We start from the raw sequence: 18,856 nt of genomic DNA on the forward strand, positions 1-18,856 counted from the left end.
GATTGCGGGTTCACGAAAATAAAAGTTTGTTATAAATATTTTTTTGATATTTTTGCATGGAAATTTAAATGGCAAAATATTGATTTTCGTCGTGCGAGAACGATCTTCCTACACCCGTATAAAACAGAAAATAATCAATGTCGATTATCCGGCCAGTATAATTTATATATAACAGATAGCATTAAACCGGTGAGTACGGAATAACGTTATCTCGTGTTTAATGAAATCGGCGCCGAGGTGACGACAAGCCACTTTCACGTTCATGTCAATAAAATCCTCGTATACGTGCAAATATTATATTATTACGTACAATATGGATATTTCTACCGGGTAACGGTCATGCGTTCGATTTTGAAGTATCAGACATGCGCTGTTTGAATAAACTTCCTAAATGGACGTTTCTGGAAACCCCATAATAACGTAAAACCACTAAAAATATAACCAACCATGAACCATTTTTTTTTATGAAATTTTCATTTGAATACATTTTGTTGTTGAAATTGTTTTTTTTTTTCCACAACGTAAATGCGCCACCCTCCCTGAGATATAAGTTCTAAGGTCTCAAGTATAGTTACAACGGCTGCCCCACCCTTCAAACCGAAACGCATTACTGCTTCAAGGCAGAAATAGGCAGGGTGGTGGTACCCACCCGTGCGGACTCACAAGAGCTCCTACCACCAGTAAATCCAGTAAACCAGTAATAATGTTTTGTATCAATGTCATAAATGTTTTATACGGTTATGATTTAAATGTTATCAAATTATTTACGGCTTTATTAATAAGTAGCGGTTAATTCGTTCTAGATACTAGTGTCATTTACAGACTCATTTTTATTAATCGATCGATACGATAACTACCGTAAATTGTGCAATGATCTTTGTTGATTGTATTTCACAATAATTTCACAAGAAATTTATGATGCGGTGAGTTTATTTTTTTGGCAACATGTCTTTAATCGTTTATTATTGATATAATGATTTTAGTGGAGATAACTTATCGGTGGCATCGAATGAGATAATGTTAGAAGAATTGATATCGCGACGACCTCGACACAAATACATCATTTATTACCCAATGTTTTCAAATCAGAGGGAACGTGTGTTTTTGTCAGATAACATTATGCAGGAAAAAGTCTCTTAGATTACTTTATTCTCAGGGCTACTTTTTTATCTTTTCTCAACAACTTCTGGTTTTATAACCAGAAGTTGTTGAGAAAAGATAAACATTAAACAAGTAAACATTTTAAAGTTGTGCTTATGCACAACTTTAAAATGTTTACTTATTTATAATGATTATAATTATTTTTTCACTCACCTTAATTCCATTGAGCACTTCGTTCATAAGTTTAACCCTCTCATCCTTGTACTTCATCTGTTTTATTTGTAATGTCTTGACCCTGTTCGCTATTAGACCGTTCACCGGTATAAGAATGATCATTACCGCCAAACCAGCGAGTACTGACGGACCTAAGATAGCCCACAAGAAATATAGGGCGAGGGCGATCTGCAGAGGCGCCGACCATATCATGTTCAAATATGCCGTTAACTCAACGAATCTGTTCGGACAAATAAATCAATAATTTATAGATAGTTCAATAATTAATTTACACATCAATTTTAAATGCGAACAACATTAAGTTTTATTAACTAGTTTTTTTTTTTCTACCTATGCTGATAGTCTTGAGAGGCTATTTCAGCTTCACCCTAACGTTTGTAGGTGAGCTCACGGGGATCAAACCGGAGTGTTGCTAACACTGACCCTAGCAAGAGCAGTGCTTCGCAGAATCTACCACCGGATCGGAAACGCGAAACACTGAGTAGATCCGGCGAGAAACTCAGTGGGCTGTGTCCATGGGTTAATTCGCTCGTCGAGCCTTTCGTCGCAAGCGACGGGTTCGACGAGGACGGTGACCGGATTAACAAGTCAGGTATCAATCTATGTAACGAAATACTCTTTTTATGATACTGCTCTGCAGAGTTAATTGATTTCATGCGATTTCCTTATTAATTCCATTATATTCATAAAATTTCAAATCAAAGGAAACCCGCGAAATGGAACCATTTTCTGGATCTTATTTTTGCCTTTGTACAGCTTTTGGATACTTTTGGGAGTACATAAATGTATATGGAGGTTTGACCCTTGTTATTTTTCAAAATCAAGTATAAGTGATAAAAATATTTCAAAATGTAAATTGCGTGTCCGAAAATAGTAAATGTAATATCGGTATTGCTTTTTGTTTGTTTTACTTTTATGTAGTTTTCACATTACGCTTTATCTTAATTGGCTCTCTCGCTTGTAAAGCAATGCGCACAATTGGCGCTAGCTTGTAAGTTCAACGAACCTTGCATTGGATTCAATTTGATGTTAACAATATTAATATATACAAGCGGCCCGCTCCGGCTCCGTTCGGGTCTTTAACAAAAATTTCAACGTTTTTTTTTTATTGCTTAAACGTGTGGACGAGCTCACAGCCCACCTGGTGTTAAGTGGTTACTGGAGCCCATAGACATCTACAACGTAAATGCCCCACACACCTTGAGATATAAATTCTAAGGTCTCAGTATAGTCACAACGGCTGCCCCACACTTCAAACCGAAACGCATTACTGCTTCACGGTAGAAATAGACGGGGCGGTGGTACCTACCCGTGCGGACTCACAAGAGGTCTTACCACCAGTAATTACGCAAATTATAATTTTGCGGGTTTGATTTTTATTACACGATGTTATTCCTTCACCGTGGAAGTCAATCGTGAACATTTGTTAAATACGTATTTCATTAGAAAAATTTGTAACAGCCTGCGGGATTCGAACACCGGTGCATCGCTAGATACGAATGCACCGGACGTCTTATCCTTTAGGCCACGACGACTTCGATATTTGACGTTGTTTTATTTAAAAAAAAATGTTTTTTTACATAAAACAACACTTATTGCGGCATAACTATAATAGTTAGACATATGCTGTCGCGACATTTGTGAATAATAATGTGTTCTACAAAGTCGTAGTACATAATTTTATTCTATCATTAATAGTTTTCGCAGGGCACGCGATATAAAGAATATTAGGTAATTAAATTTACTTAAATTTAATTTAATTTAATCTGCCAATGATTAATTTAAAAAAAAAAAACGTAAAATGATAAAATATTATAAAAAAAAGTATATAAAATGTGTTTCATTTTTGCGTTTGTCAAAAAAGTTATTAGTAGGACATTTTTTGTAAGGTTTCCTAACATAACATAACAGAATAGTTATGTGATCAATTATCAGTAATTATAAGTAATTTGTTTCAAATACATAAGTAATCTGTTACAGTTAATGTAATTAGATTAACTTATAATCGAATTACTTTATAACTGATTACAATAAGTACTCGCTGTAATCAGTTACTTAAGTAACCTGTTACAAAGTATCTCAATTACCAATTACAATGTAATTGTAATTTGTAATTATTAATCTGATTACTTTTTGCCCATCACTGTTCTAAGCTATGCAAGCGATTTTAATACGGTTTTCATGAATATTATAGAAACATCGACCAACGAGAAAGGTTTTTGTATATAATTTAAAATATTTTAGACGAAATGGCTAATCTATGTCGGAGTTTTGTAAAAAAAGTATATTATATATTTCGTACGGTTACGTGGCTCACTCTTGGAGAACTATTAGAGAAAGTGTAGTTCACGCGAGCAAAGCTGCGGGCGGAAAGTTGGTATGGAGATATGTGTGTACCTAAGCTAATAAAATCAATTAAAACAGAATCAGGATGGATTCAATCGAGAAATTTCGACTTCAGATCATATATTATGTAAATTTCTTCTTTTTTTGCACTTATCTGAATACCATAAATGTTATATTTTGCATTGATTTACATTGGGCGTCCGAAAATTAATGAAAGATTTGAATTAAATAGAAGACAGAGTTTTTAATATTTTTGTTATTTTTTCATTGAATTATAAAGTACATTGGATAGGGTTATTCATGAAACTAGCTTAATCCCGCGACATTAGCCGAGGTTATTGTCATACCGCGGGTGACGTCGCGGGGCGAAACTAGTCTTAAAAAAGTAGATATATAAAGTATATAATCAGCTACCTGTCAGTGAAAGTCCCGTCAAAATCGGTCCAGCCCCAGAGATTAGCCGGAACAAAGAGACAGACAGACAAAAAATAAAAAATAAAATTATTTTGGTATATGTATTTACGTACTTACACATTTAGTAGAAAGTGGTTATTTTATTATTACAAACAGACACTCCAATTTTATTTATAAGTATAGATAATACATCGGGCAAATGGTCTGTCTCCACGGATTTGCTGGCACATACGCACTCTTTGTGGAAATTTTTCATAAGCTTTCTGTGTGATTGTGGCTGAATTTCGTTGATGCGTTTAATTTATTTTTGTAATCAATGCGTGGTTGTAGGCTTTTTGACATAGATCTTTGGTTTCAATTAACCCCATAAGAAGAAACCTAATGTTGTTAGACCACACAATCTAGGGGGTAATTCTAATTCTGAAACGACAGAGTACACGACCAGGAAACTTATTTAGTAATTGAATTGTTTCACTGGCTGTGTGGCTTGTTTTGTTGAATCCACTTATTAGACACCTCAATAGTATCTAATTTTTGCAGAAAAAAATGTGTTATTACGTCACTATTTCGAGCACCAGTATCCGTTACTTTTTGACCAGCTTCGTCCTGAGAAATACCATGATCCAGCAGAAAATCTTCACCTTAGTTACATGTCGCGGGTATAATCACGTGTGGGTGGGTCCTACGAACCCCAAGTACGGCTATTTTGGCGATTAACAAAGCAATCTAAGTAAAAAATGTGCTTCATCGCTTAGGATGATTTTACTTGATAGCTTTCAATTAGTTTTGAAATATTATTGGTCAATAATAAAAACACGTATCACATTACGCTCCATTTTTACTAACCCTAAACTCTCAGCTGTCAAGTTGTTCTTTTTTCAGGGTTGCTACAAATTTACTTAAAAAATGGAAGCAAATTCAAATCTTGCGTTAATTTGGGGACACCCTGTAGTTTCAAGAACGGTCGCATGCTTCAAATTAGAATAGAAAACAGAGGGAATCATAATTTAGAAAAAATAAAAGATACATTATTTGGAACAAGTGTTGCGGAAATGAGGTCAGGATCCTTTACCCGTATCAGAAGTTCAATCAATCAAACTATCATCATGCCAGATCCATTGGATGGAGGTCATCGAATCTAATCTGGTAACTTTGATTTTTTTTTGGCACAGGTGTTATATTGTTAACGGTTGTCCTACTCTATTAAACCGGATAGTAGCCATGCCTTTGCGGCAGAAACACATAGGGTGAATACCGCACCACCACCCGTGTGAGTTTACATTCTTAATAATATAATAATAATAATATATAATAAAAGTTACCGTCTGGTTGTGTTTTCATGATTTTCTTCAGATACCGAACTTATTATTTCGGAAACTAAAATTACATTTGAAGATTGTGATCCCCAATAACATTGGATATTTTAATTTAAAACGATACGTGTTCTGTAAAATACAAGATGAGAGCTATAAAGAATTTAAGTCCAACTTTATTAGAACCGTAAATGTCAGATTGTGGGTTGATTTGCTCAAGGTCACGATGACGTTTCTTATAAATTTTATCACGAAAGGATGACGAACATATGTAGTAGAGTATCTTAATAACAGAGTATGTGTTGCGCAAAAAATACAACAGGCTTTATCTTTAAAACTATTTCTGTTTACTTCAAATCCGGAAGATGTTTTTTCCTGGGATACATTAATAATCATACAATATACGTTTTGAGCTTATACTTTATATTTTATGTTATAAGTTAAGATATATTAATATCTTTATTATGTACATTATGTACGTGTAATATGTACAAAGAAGAAAGAAGCATTATTTAAGATTAGGTCGATTAAGTTTTAAAAAAATATTCAACAACGGTTACCACCTACACTCGCTATGGTTCATGTTTCCTTTGATCTTCAATATCCATTTAACAATGAATATATAACCTAAGCAAGTTCAGTAATAATAAAACCATTAATAACATAATTTTCAACATTTAGCACAGTCAGTTCCTGTATAATAGAAACAACTATTTATTTAATAACAGCGTTCCCAAAATAATTTTGAATAATTAACTTTTTTGTGTGATTATATTCGGAACCATTTAAGTGGTTAATTGGTTTATTCTACGGGTCACGGATTTTACGGGCGAACGAATGGATTTAATGTAGCTTAGTATTTTGAAGGTATCTGAATGTATGACAATATATTCATGGAGTTCATTCATTTTTTTATTTTTGAAGTTATACTTCTTTAGGCGCGTTATGAAAAATTGATGAGTGAAATTTCACGATGCGCGCGCACCGTGACACAAAATTAACAGAAATGAAGTTGCCCACTAAATCGCTCATTACAATACGATCTACGTAACCTGGCGAGTCTGAATATAGCCGCAGGTGAAATTTCGGGCATGTACACTCGTAAAAAAAAAGTGTTATTAGCATTCATTTTTTAGTAATATAAATGACAAAATTATTATTAATATAATTCATACTAAATATTATTAAATTATTAACGTTAAATATTTAATATTTAAAAAAAAAAGAAATAAATTTAATAAAAATAAAGTATAACTTCTTACGCGCGTACATAAGTATACGCACCCTTTTTTTTGTCGAAGTTACATATCTGACTTGTGATTCTTTGATAAAAACAATCAATAGTCTATCTAATCATAGAATGAAAAGGCTTGTTAAAGAATTATCGATTTGAGCAGTTTTAACTTAAGTCTCGTCTGCCTTGTCTACAATATAATTTCGCTTTTTGTTTTATGTAAAAAATAGGATGAGTCTGTCGCATAATGCACCACCACCACTACTAACTAAACAAAAATCGAAGCTACTTTTATTTAAAAACTTTTTGAGGTTTGTGATTTTAAAAAAAACATACTATTTTGATCAATGATACCTATGATAGATATGTAACGGATTCTTTCAGCCTAATTTACCAATAACAAGACGTCTGATTGACCTGATTTGGTTCATTGACTTGACTTGAATTATCAAGGATCAATGACAATAGAGTAATTACAAGTAGAAGTCGTCGTGGCCTAAAGGATAAGACGTCCGGTGCATTCGTATATAGCGATGCATCGGTGTTCGAATCCCGCAGGCGGTTAACAATTTTTCTATTGAAGTGCGTACCAACCTATTTATAGCCTTTCCCCTTCAATATATTCATTAAATCAGTATTCTTGCGATATGTACAGATTTTTTTGTTTTAATCACTAAATAAAATGTAATAGTTCTAAAAAAATTCTCTTCAAGGCAAACATCATCACAACGTATGATGTCATACGTGGCTAATCATTAACAGTGACGCGTGTGGCATAGTAACAGTAAAAATTACATCCCACATAATAAATTTGCCTTTAGCCTAATTTTGAAAAATGAATTTGTTTAGAATGCTTATGCTGAAGGATGTTGTGAATCTAAAAGTAAATGACAGATCTTGAAACACAATACGAGTATATTGAGTGCCCGCCCGGTTCGTGTACGCGTTGACAAATTAACATGATGTATCTCTTTATTATTCAAACAAATTCAATTAAACACAATCTAATTCTAAATGTTAGCCTAAGCTTATCTCAATTCATATCACAGAAAGAAAAAACGTCACAATTAATTCAGCTATTGTGGCAGTAAGCACGTTATAATGTTTCAACTTTATTGTGTATATAAAAGAATCGAAAGGTTTAGAAAATATTTCTACGTACATAGCATTGAAATTAATCACAGAAGTTGTTTAAACATTGCAAAATATTGAACAACATAATTAAATAACACTATCTCTTGTGATGTTTTATAAAGGATTTATTTCTTAGTTTTATCATGATACCACTTCTGTATCTTCTACATACACACAATGCTTGACGGTTTACGCCCGTAGCGAAGGTTCACGTTAATTGTGACGTCACAATGAGTCCAATCGATCTTCATTAAATTCGTTGTCGAGTATCAAGGATGGGAATTGAATTTTTTCGTTGCTAGTATTGTTTTCACAGTTGTATTTCAATACAGTTATGTCATGTATGTACCTGTTTTATATGCAAATTGCGTTCCGAGTGTTACGTTAAATCTTTTGGTACAAATTTCTCGAAAAACTAACGCTACTTTACTGATGGTAGGACCTCTTGTGAGTCCGCGCGGGTAGGTACCACCGCCCTACCTATTTCTGCCGTGAAGCAGTAATGCGTTTTGGTTTGAAGGGTGGGACAGCCATTGTAACTATACTGAGATCTTAGAACTTATATCTCAAGGTGGGTGGCGCATTTACGTTGTAGATGTCTATGGGCCACCACTGGTAACCACTTAACACCAGGTGGGCTGTGAGCTCGTCCACCCATCTAAGCAATAAAAAAAACTTGTTTGAAATATAACGGCCGTCTGGTGTAGTGGTAAGTGACATGGTTACTACAAAAGGGTCGCGGGTTCGAATCCCGCCAAGGGAAGATATTTGTATGATAAATATAAAATGTCTTTCCCAGGGTTATGGATGTATATTAAATATGTGTATGTGTATAATAAAAATCTTATATTTATTTCAGTTATCTGGTACCTGTAACACAAGTTCTTTACGAACTTACCACGGAACCAGTTAACGTGGCGTGATTGTTAGTAAATATTTATTATTATTATTATTATTATTATTATTATAAAATGAGTAATATCGTACAAAGTATTCGACGAATACGATCCGCGCGATAAATACGTCAGGTACACAAAATACATAACATTTAGAATAAATGAATAAAATATTAAGGATTTTGTAAAAGCATACGTTCATTTCCAAGTCAAACAACATAATAATATATTGTCCTAAGACCTACTCTACATACACTACGAAGTTTGGAATACACTAAACGTATTCCAAGATTATTATTATATTACGAACATGAATGAATTAATGCTCTCTCTGACCGTAATGTCGACCGTGTCTTAACAGTCTTCTAAGTGCCGTCAGAAATTTGTGCCTAGTTTTAATAAAAAAAGGCTATCCAGTTTAGCGGTAAATAGCGGTAGGCAGCGGCTTGGCTCTGCCCCTGGCATTGCTGAAGTCCATGGGCGACGGTAACCACTCACCATCAGGTGGGCCGTGCGATCGTCTGCCTACAAAGGCAATAAAAAAAAGTTTAAATTAACCGATGATTGTATCATGGATTTAAAACATATCTCACTAAATCCTTTATTTAATCGTAATCTTTATTGCCTATAATTGTTACTAAATGCATTAGAATTACCAAATAAGATTAAAAATATATATAAACAACAATACAGTTACAGTAAGTAGTGTTGACAGTAAGCTTACCTTACAAACTCAGATTTTTTTTAAACTTTAATAAACTTACCTCTGAGCATCGACAGACATCAAATTGACAATTTCTCCAACGGTTGACTCCTTTCTAGCCGAGTTCGACAAACGTAAGGATTTTCTGTAGATGGCGCTCGTCAACGCTGTTCTGATCCTCATACCCACTAGATACATCCTAGTGAAGTAGTGCGCCAATAGCATTGTTTGAGTAATGGCACACAGCAGCAGCGCGACGGCGTATGCGTAACCTTTCCAGTCCGGTTCATCGTTCTTAACGAAACTTATTAATAATCTAAAATCATATTTTAGTCTAATTAATACCTTTAATTTAAGCTCATAGAAACCAACAATATAATGAATTAGATGTTCAACAAATTTTATCTATACTAAATATATAAATCTACAGTGGTTTTACGGATGTCCCGTTATAACTATTTAACCATACCTCCGATTGACTTGAAACTTGTAGAAAATACAATCTATGTAGAAAATACATGTACTTAATGGATAGGCTAATATTTATATGAGTGTTGGACTCCCTACACCAGTTGCGGGGGCGTTAATAATGAGAATCTTTGTGAGGGTGAAAAATAATAATGTTAATTTTAAATGCCCAGCGAAGCGGACCGGTATAGCTAGTACATTATATAAATACAGCAAACATTTATTTTGAAATTCATTCCAAAATGACTAAAATCGGAGCTTTTCAAATTTGGTGCTGAGGACAATTATTGTCAAATTAACAAAAAATAATGCAGATGAATAATCTGCATTATTTTTTGTTGCATGACGGTCGTTCGTGACGTCATCGATTTTAAAGTTCATCATGCGAGTGAGATAGCGAGATGTTTCCAAGCCCACTTCCTTCCATACTAATCATGAAAATATGAATTGGAAGTCCTTTTATAACTAATAAATATTACTTTCTAGTGTAGGCGGATACTGGCTCGATTTAATCAAATTGACGTACTTACTTAAGGAGCTGTGGAGATATAAACATGAGAATATCGTTGATTAACTTCAAGATAGAACCAAAAAGAAACTGTCCTCCAAATGCGAGACACAGTGCTGGTAATATCGAGGCTGGCTTCTTTTCATTTTCTGGCTTGAAGTTGACACTGGCTGAAGTTTTTCGGTACGTCGCCTTAGTACCGTTCGATCTAAACGTTACAAATAAACAAACACACATTGAACTGTTTGGTTTGTACAATAGATTCCGGATTTTATAGTATAACATGTTTTAATAGTTCACTCACAGTTCGCGTTTCTTCAGAGATCTTTCCCAAAATTTATCGAATTTCGGAACGCATTCTTTCGAAGAGTCCGGTGGGTTCAGGGCCCACAGATCGTTCTCAACAAGACTCCTGCGGAATCCAGTCAGGGCGAGCGGATCGAACCAGCTAAACGTGAGGCGGCTCGGGAATCCCGCTGCATTCTCCGGACATTGATTCTGTCGAATTAGGATTCGTTAATTCTGACGTGTCCTTTAAAAACCACATTATAAATAATGTAAATCCCATATTTACCTTTTGATACTTATAAGGCGTGTCCTTAGGTGGCAAATCGGCAAAACAATTAAGTATGAACATGAGAACTATCAAAGGATAGTAGACCATGTAACTAATAAAATTGTATTTGACGTTTTCGTCGTCATCTAAATTCTTGTGATCGATAATTTCGGATCTTAGCTGGGGTATTCCAGCTACGACGAGCAGTAACCAGAAGAAAAAGAGCACTCCAGATGCTCTCATACCATACTTTCTGTTATAGAATAGCAATGTTGCTGATAAGCCCTGGAAAAACAAATGGGGTCTCTCAAGATGCAACAATTTTTTAAATTTTTTTATAGCTTAAATGCTTGGAGGTGCTCTTGGCCCACCTAGTGTTAAGTGGTTACTGGAGCCCATGGACATCTACAACGTAAATGCACCACCCACCTTGAGATATAAGTTCTAAGGTCTCAAGTATAGTTAGTTACAACGGCTGCCCCACCATTCAAACCGAAACGCATTACTGCTTCACGGCAGAAATAGGCAGAATAATATGTAAAGTAAATCGTTAAACGAAAACAGGTCTAGAATGTTGTGAACGTCCCGAGTCGAGTATAAAGATGACGCGTAAACGCGAGACGCGTATCTACAGTAAATACCAGTATTCTGCAACAGGATTGACTTGTACGATTCCGATCTCTGATATTAGAATGTATTTAAATTCTTCGTTTTATCTGTTAGAGTACATAAGCCTTAACCATTAATATACTCGAACTAAACATCCTTGGAATGCAATCAACTATTAAAAAGATGACGCTATTGAAACAACAAAAAATTATGTCGAAAATTCAACGTTGTTTAGATTTAGTATTTTAGTAGTTTTTTTTTATTGATTATTACTGCCAAGGTCGTTTATCTGTAGTATCCGTTTTGTATACCGTAATTCATACGGTCAAAGTTAACGAGACAACAACCGCAATGTACGATGTATAATAAGTATAATTATTGAATTTGGTTATATGACGCAATATTTTTTTTTTGCTTTCGTTGTTACCCAGCAGTATGAGTGTAATATTATTGTTTGCATAACACATGTAAATCATTGGACGTGTTTATAACGTGAATATCGTCGTTAACTCAAAACGCGAATATGAGGTTGAACGGTTCTACTGTCATAATAGCTTTTATTTATTTACTTAGATGCAGATAAGAATACGGCCCACCTAATGGTTAGTGATTACCGGTACTCGAGGACATAAGCAATGCCAGGGGCACAAACAAGCCGCTGACTATTGCGTTTAAAAAGTACATGCCATGGCGCTAGGAAAACCGCGGAGGAGAATTCATTCTAAAGCCGGATGATACGTGGCAAAAAGTTATTTGAAAACGGACTGTGGATGGCCGCAATGTTGCAAATGCACAAAAGCGATTCAGCGCACCAAAACACTCAATTGTTATTATTGTATTACACAGATTGACTGAACTCATCGTATGCATCTATATCTCCTATAAATGTTATGTATCTAATGCTATATTAGTCTCTTAGTGTACCTATGAAATATGGAACAACAGACAGACAGATGATAAGGATTTTGTTGTTTCCATAATTAGCAGCTTTCATTGATGCGTGTTCCAAAGCTTAGAGATTTCAAGTAGCTTTCCTTCTTCCTCTCAGGAGGCGCCGGAGTCCGACATAACCCGGTCCGTTACCCCCCCTCGACCGGGTATCCGTAAATGGATTTCCCAGCGTTAAAAAAAGGTACAAATGTATTCTAGTCATTTGGCTGAATAGCCATAAAAATAGATATAGGCATGGCGGACAAAATAATCTATCAAAAACTATGAATCATAATAGTGTTTTCAATGTTAAACTTTAGTAGCTCTAGTTTCAATGTTTACCTATGTGTGTTGTAGGCCATATAAAGTGTCTGTTGGAAGAATATGGTAATTTATATTTTAATTTAATAGCTTGGTAATGTCACAAATATTTTAATTTATTGGTAATGTATGTATCGAGCACAATGGAACCTTTTGGAAAAAATTTGACAGATAGTAGTGATCCGACAAAATATAATTCGTGCTAACAATGAAATCTTTCATTTTACAAATTCCGAACGAGAATGTTTTGACAAAAACACGCTTTCGGTAAAAGATCTTCCCTTTACTGTAGAAAACACTCACAACTACATTTTCACTAAACTTGGTCACACTAATTATGCTCGATGGTAGATATTTGTACTTAAATTCGAAAATTAAATTTGTCTTAGGTTTAATTTAAAAGCCGGCTCCTTCCCAATGTTGGGGGGCCTGACCAGGTGACGCGCCGTCTCTATACAGGGGTGGTGCGATCAATGGCCCTATACGGGGCGCCCGTGTGGGGCCAGTCCCTGGCCGTGGGGGTAGCGAAGCTGCTGCAACGGCCGCAACGTACCATCGCGGTCAGGGTCATCCGTGGTTATCGCACCATCTCTTTCGAGGCGGCGTGTGTACTGGCTGGGACGCCGCCTTGGGTCCTGGAGGCGGAGGCGCTCGCTGCTGACTATCAGTGGCGGGCTGTCCTTCGTGTCCGGGGCGTGGCGCGTCCCAGCCCCAGTGTGGTCAGAGCGCGGAGGGCCCAATCTCGGCGGTCCGTGCTGGAGTCATGGTCCAGACGGCTGGCCGATCCTTCGGCTGGTCGTAGGACCGTCGAGGCGATTCGCCCGGTTCTTGTGAACTGGGTGAATCGTGACAGAGGACGCCTCACTTTCCGGCTCACGCAGGTGCTCACTGGGCATGGTTGCTTCGGTGAGTTCCTGCACCGGATCGGAGCCGAGCCGACGGCAGAGTGCCACCATTGTGGTTGCGACTTGGACACGGCGGAGCACACGCTCGTCGCCTGCCCCGCATGGGAGGGGTGGCGCCGTGTCCTCGTCGCAAAAATAGGAAACGACTTGTCGTTGCCGAGTGTTGTGGCATCGATGCTCGGTGACGACGAGTCATGGAAGGCGATGCTCGACTTCTGCGAGTGCACCACCTCGCAAAAGGAGGCGGCGGGGCGCGTGAGAGACGCACAGGCCCGCCGCCGTTGAGCGGGGGCCAGGGAGGCGGATATCGCCCAAGCCCTGGCCCTCTGAGTGTTTCGGGTCCCCTCACATGTCGGCCTGGGGACCGGCGAAGGGGGCCTAAGAAGACGACGTGCAAGCTGCTCTGCACGCGTTTTATGCATGAGCATCCGGGTGATGGAAGGCCGGCTATCCTCAACCCACGCTGGTTCTGACCCAGCGGGGTATTCCGTAGGATAGACCATTCTAACCGGCGCCATCTAGGCGGGCTTCGGATAGCCTGCCGACCGAGAGGGCTGGTGGTCGTGGCGCCGACGACTGCCAGTCCGGCGTCCCGAGGGGGAGGGTGATGGGAGAGATGTGCTCCGCACTAAACGCTTCACTTTCCCCCCTTTGCCTTTTCATGAGTTTTGTCTCATGCGAGGTTTGGACGTTGGTTGTTGAGAGACAGGAGGTTTTAGTCGGTTCGACTCCGACATGCCCCGCCCTCCATCCCCAGTGAAGGGCGGAAGTCCGGCGATTTCCTCCTGACCAAAAAAAAAAAAAGGTTTAATTTAAAGAATTAGTTCTCTTCGGGAACTGTATTCTATCAATTTACATCTATTATATCTGAGATTCTATGGATGGCTAAGCGATCCTATTAACAAGTGGAACAAACAAGGACGTGTGGAATGGAATAGTGTGTTGGAATATAGATATTGCAAGGAAGGTATACCAAATATATTATATATATATTTATAATATATTTTTTAACTGCGCGCAATGTAACGCATTTCGAAACAGCTGATATGCGCACTGGACAGTCTGGTCCAGTCAGTTTTTGTAGGCATCTGCCTTCGTTGTCTATGGCAAGTTGGTGTCTTGCTATAACGAAGTACTTAGGTATTTATAATTCGTTTAAAAAAAGCATTTTATACCAATGTGTTGAGCCTGCCAATGCGGTAAATTATTATCATTTCGGCTTCACAAATGGCTTTCTTAGACACTGTTTATGTTGCCACAAATATGGTATTTGTGGATGGGTCTTAAAACAATCAGATGAAGTTACTCAATCACTTTATTATTTCAATTAGTGTTGGCGAGTTTAACTGTGAATATTTTTATCCTACAGCTACAGATTCATTACGCGTGGTCCGACACGTGACTGCCCGGCTTTATTGAACAGCTGTCTTTCAGAAATGGACAAGACTGCCATCACAATTTGAATGGCCTATGATTATTATTTAGCATTTACAAAGTTTTATTAGATATTGTTCCTAAAGTATTCTGATATTCAATATATTATTATGTATATCCATGATTTACTCAGACTACTAACATATTATATTGGTAGAATCACTATCCTCATATTTTTTAAATATGGTTGTATTATCTTTTGAAGAAATACTTCAAGCAAATTGTCACAGTACGAACGGATGCAATTTTTAGATCATTTGTTTCAATTTAAAATGGTTTTTCTGTTTCGTAAAGGTTTTGATTAATGTTTAACTTATAGAGTTAAATCAATCAGATTTTTTTTATTTTTTTATAATGTAGGTACTTTGCAGAGTTGAATGGAAAAGTTTATTGAATTTAAAACTATAGTAGCAAGGCTCCATTTTGGGAAAACTATTGAAACATTCTTTTTAATAATGCTATTTTTACTTTTCAAACTAATGATACATTAAAGTTAAAATCGATAATTCTGTGTAGCATGGTTAACCTCACAATATTCTAATAGCATTTATAGTTGTAAAAAATGTATATAACAATACTTACGAATGTTAATATTTTTATTACAGGACTGTAATAATTCGCATTGTAGACTTCCTTTTCTCCGTTTGAAGATAAATGGACTGCTACACCCAAGTCCACAAATTTCAAAACTATTAAAAGACATGTTACTAGCAATTTCGTGATGTTCAGTATGTTCCATGGTATATTTCGTTCCTTACTATTGAATATGTAATATAAGTCAAGGAATGCAAACACCCAGAGATAGAGACAGGGTGTCCAAATGAGGACAGTCTGCTGGAAACATGGTGTTAGTTCAGGATTATCCGTGTACCAGGTGGCAGTACTGTTCTGTAAGTTGAAAAGATTATTGTTCAATTGCTGGCTGAAAATTATCTCTTCAATTAATAATCAGATAATTTGTCTTATCTTTCATGTTTACATATAAACACAAATTAAACACCATGCTTTTAGTTACTCACTAATGAAGAATGATTCTCCCCATTTAGCTTATAACATAATAATCATCTGCTGTTTTAATAAATTATGATTTTATCAAGCTTAGAAGATTTAAAAAGTTTTCTAGTAATCAATTTCACATTTTTAAACTAAAATAAAACTTTTTTATTGACTAACAGTATTCCTGAATAAACAATAAATATATTTTTTTAAAGAAAAACTAGTATAAAAGCACTCTGTTGTTTTATTACTTTTACATTTACATTTCAAAATATTTGAATTCACATGTATATCCATTACCTCTGTTCTTGTTTTACTTTTCAAGAAAACTTACATCGTAAAGTCAGTATTTCTAAATAATAGATGGTGATTGAGGTTTTTATGTCCATTTACTTGCATCTGAAGAATGTTATTTAATTTTAAGTGAGAATTTACTACCTTTGTTTTATCTTGCATTTAATTTTGTCTATGACTCATGAAAATTTATATAATAAATTTACCCCTATTAAATACTATCCTTTTGTTTATCAATCAAGAACTGTAGAGCAGATAATGATCATACAGTATGAGCAAATATAATAAAATTAATAAACCTAAGTCATGTTTATTGAGTCATGTTTTGGGATAAAATTTTGAACATTTCATATTGCCCTCACATTTCATTTCATAACAACAGAGGGTATGAGGTGTTTATACAAGGTATTTATCTTTTTCTTAAATTCTTCCTTGTAGTTTACAATTTGAATTTGCTGTTTAGTTATTTCGGACTGGAATTATTTTAGTGAAAATGTACATCGAAACTTTTTTGATATATTAGATGAAACAATCTGCATCTGTTTCCACAAAATGTTTTAATGTGATAATTAAGGGACCAAATTTTTGAAATCGAATGTATTTCTATTTATCTTAATGCAATTAAGCACTAAAATTTGTTATTTCATTCCCTTTAATACTGGTATTTCGTGATGTGACAAATATTAGTAGTGATTGAACTGTAAGTGTTTATTTCACAATGTTAACTTTAAAAATAGTTATGTTCTACACTAATATTTTGTACAAGCTATCTACAGAACTGGTTCTTTGAAGGTGATAATATTATTACATAAAAAATGTAGGCATAAAGTCATGGCCAATATTCTGATGTGTGTGCATCTTTGATTTAAAATTAATAACTTTCTAGTTTTATTTGCCAATTTCATATATATATTAGTTTTTTTTTTTTAGCAAAAGGTAAAAATAAACCCGAAATAAACTGTAACACGAAAATAAGAGCCTCTTTTGAGTTGCCTTTTAGATTTTATTATTGACGAAAACTAGAAAAGTTTTGCTAGTGTTGCGAGTAACCTTTCACCTGATCATTATGTACCACAGCAAAGCATATAATCTAAGAGCTCTCTTTTATAACTCGTTCATCAAGAATTGTACAAAATTATCTAGAAGTTCATGACCATACCTGATGTAATTAACATTAAATCCTGAGTTACACTTAGACCTACTTACCCAAAACGGTGTCCCGCAAAAGCTGTCAAGCGTGGAGTTGTAAGACATCGTAAGTATTAGCAGTTTTATTTATTTATTTTGTAGTTGCCATAAAGTTAACCATTGAAACTACACGAAATTTTGAATTCTAAAATTTGTAGTCGATGTTCAAAAAGTACACAATCACAATATTTGTATAGTTTTCATCACTAATCACTGAAGTTTTGTTCCAGCAGATTACAGCACCACCAACTTGAACACCAACTTGTACAAAGCACCACGCGCAACTCGATCGTGGTCGAAGCCGCTGTCAAGTATATTAAGTGTATAATCTATGGCCGCTGTGCCCCGCTGCTCCAGCCGCTAAATCTAAAAAGTAAAAAGCAAAGAGTAGGAGGTAGGTTGGTACCTGCCAAGGCTGCCAACCTCAGCATAGTGCAAAACTGTAGACATGCTTAAAAAAAACTTTAGAACACTGTAAATATAAAATTAAAAAACAGCATATCTACATCTTTATCTTTATATTATATTTTGTATAATTTAATGGTAGCAATAAATAGAATACATTGTACGGAGGGCATTAAAAACAAGAAAAATCGTGTAATAATCAAAGTTTTAATCTAATTAAATGTCAAAATCAAAGATCTCAAAGTTGCAAATATTCCAGTGCCTGCATGTTAAATAATAATAATAATAATAAATAAATATTTACTAACAATCACACCACGTTAATTGGTCCCGTGATAATTTCGTAAAGAACTTATGTTACAGGTACCAGATAACGGAAATAAATGTAAGATTTTTATTATACACATACACATATTTAAGATACATCCATAACCCTGGAAAATACATTTATATGTATCATACAAACATACCTTCCCTAGGCGGGATTCGAACCCGCGACCCCCTTGTGTAGTGACCATGTCACTTACCGCTACACCAGACGGCCGTTTAAATAATATTACTAGCTCTTATTTCATTTTCAATTTCATCTTTATTTTTGTTGAAATCGTACATATTTTTATCAAATTCTTTGAAATGGTCGTTTGTCACATTGAACTCCAAACAATTTTAATTTCTGACTTAATGTACGGACTAATAAGAGTCAAGTGTATAATCTATGGTACCTACCTAATTTAATCTGCTTCTGACTTTTTGGCGGGAACGCGAGGAGTGAAGTTGTGTGACTTGTTTTATTTTGTTTAATATAGTATTCCTTCAGGTTTAAATGTCTAATAACGTTGGTATATTAACTGTCTAATATCTGTGAAA

General features: G+C 35.6%; 1 protein-coding gene across 5 annotated transcripts in view; it reads right to left on the bottom strand.

The window, feature by feature from the left end:
• Positions 1-17,931, bottom strand: part of MRP (Multidrug-Resistance like Protein 1) — a 38,800-nt gene extending 20,869 nt beyond the window's left edge. For 3 of the 5 annotated variants that reach the window (XM_089731984.1, XM_089731982.1, XM_089731979.1), the window contains exons 1-7: positions 17,603-17,920; positions 15,689-15,994; positions 10,926-11,192; positions 10,656-10,849; positions 10,374-10,559; positions 9,437-9,691; positions 1,315-1,555 (exon numbers count right to left, since the gene is read on the bottom strand). In XM_089731984.1, coding sequence (XP_089588110.1) covers positions 1,315-1,555; positions 9,437-9,691; positions 10,374-10,559; positions 10,656-10,849; positions 10,926-11,192; positions 15,689-15,994; positions 17,603-17,650 — 1,497 coding nt within the window. In that variant the 5' untranslated portion in view covers positions 17,651-17,920. Of the gene's footprint in view, positions 1-1,314; positions 1,556-9,436; positions 9,692-10,373; positions 10,560-10,655; positions 10,850-10,925; positions 11,193-15,688; positions 15,995-17,602 lie in introns of all 5 variants that reach the window. The other 2 variants (XM_089731981.1, XM_089731983.1) reach the window with 2 other exon arrangements.
• Positions 17,932-18,856: the final 925 nt, after the last annotated feature.

This window comes from Bombyx mandarina, chromosome 12 (genome assembly GCF_030267445.1).
Source record: "Bombyx mandarina strain Sakado chromosome 12, ASM3026744v2".
Taxonomy (NCBI): Eukaryota; Metazoa; Arthropoda; class Insecta; order Lepidoptera; family Bombycidae; genus Bombyx; species Bombyx mandarina.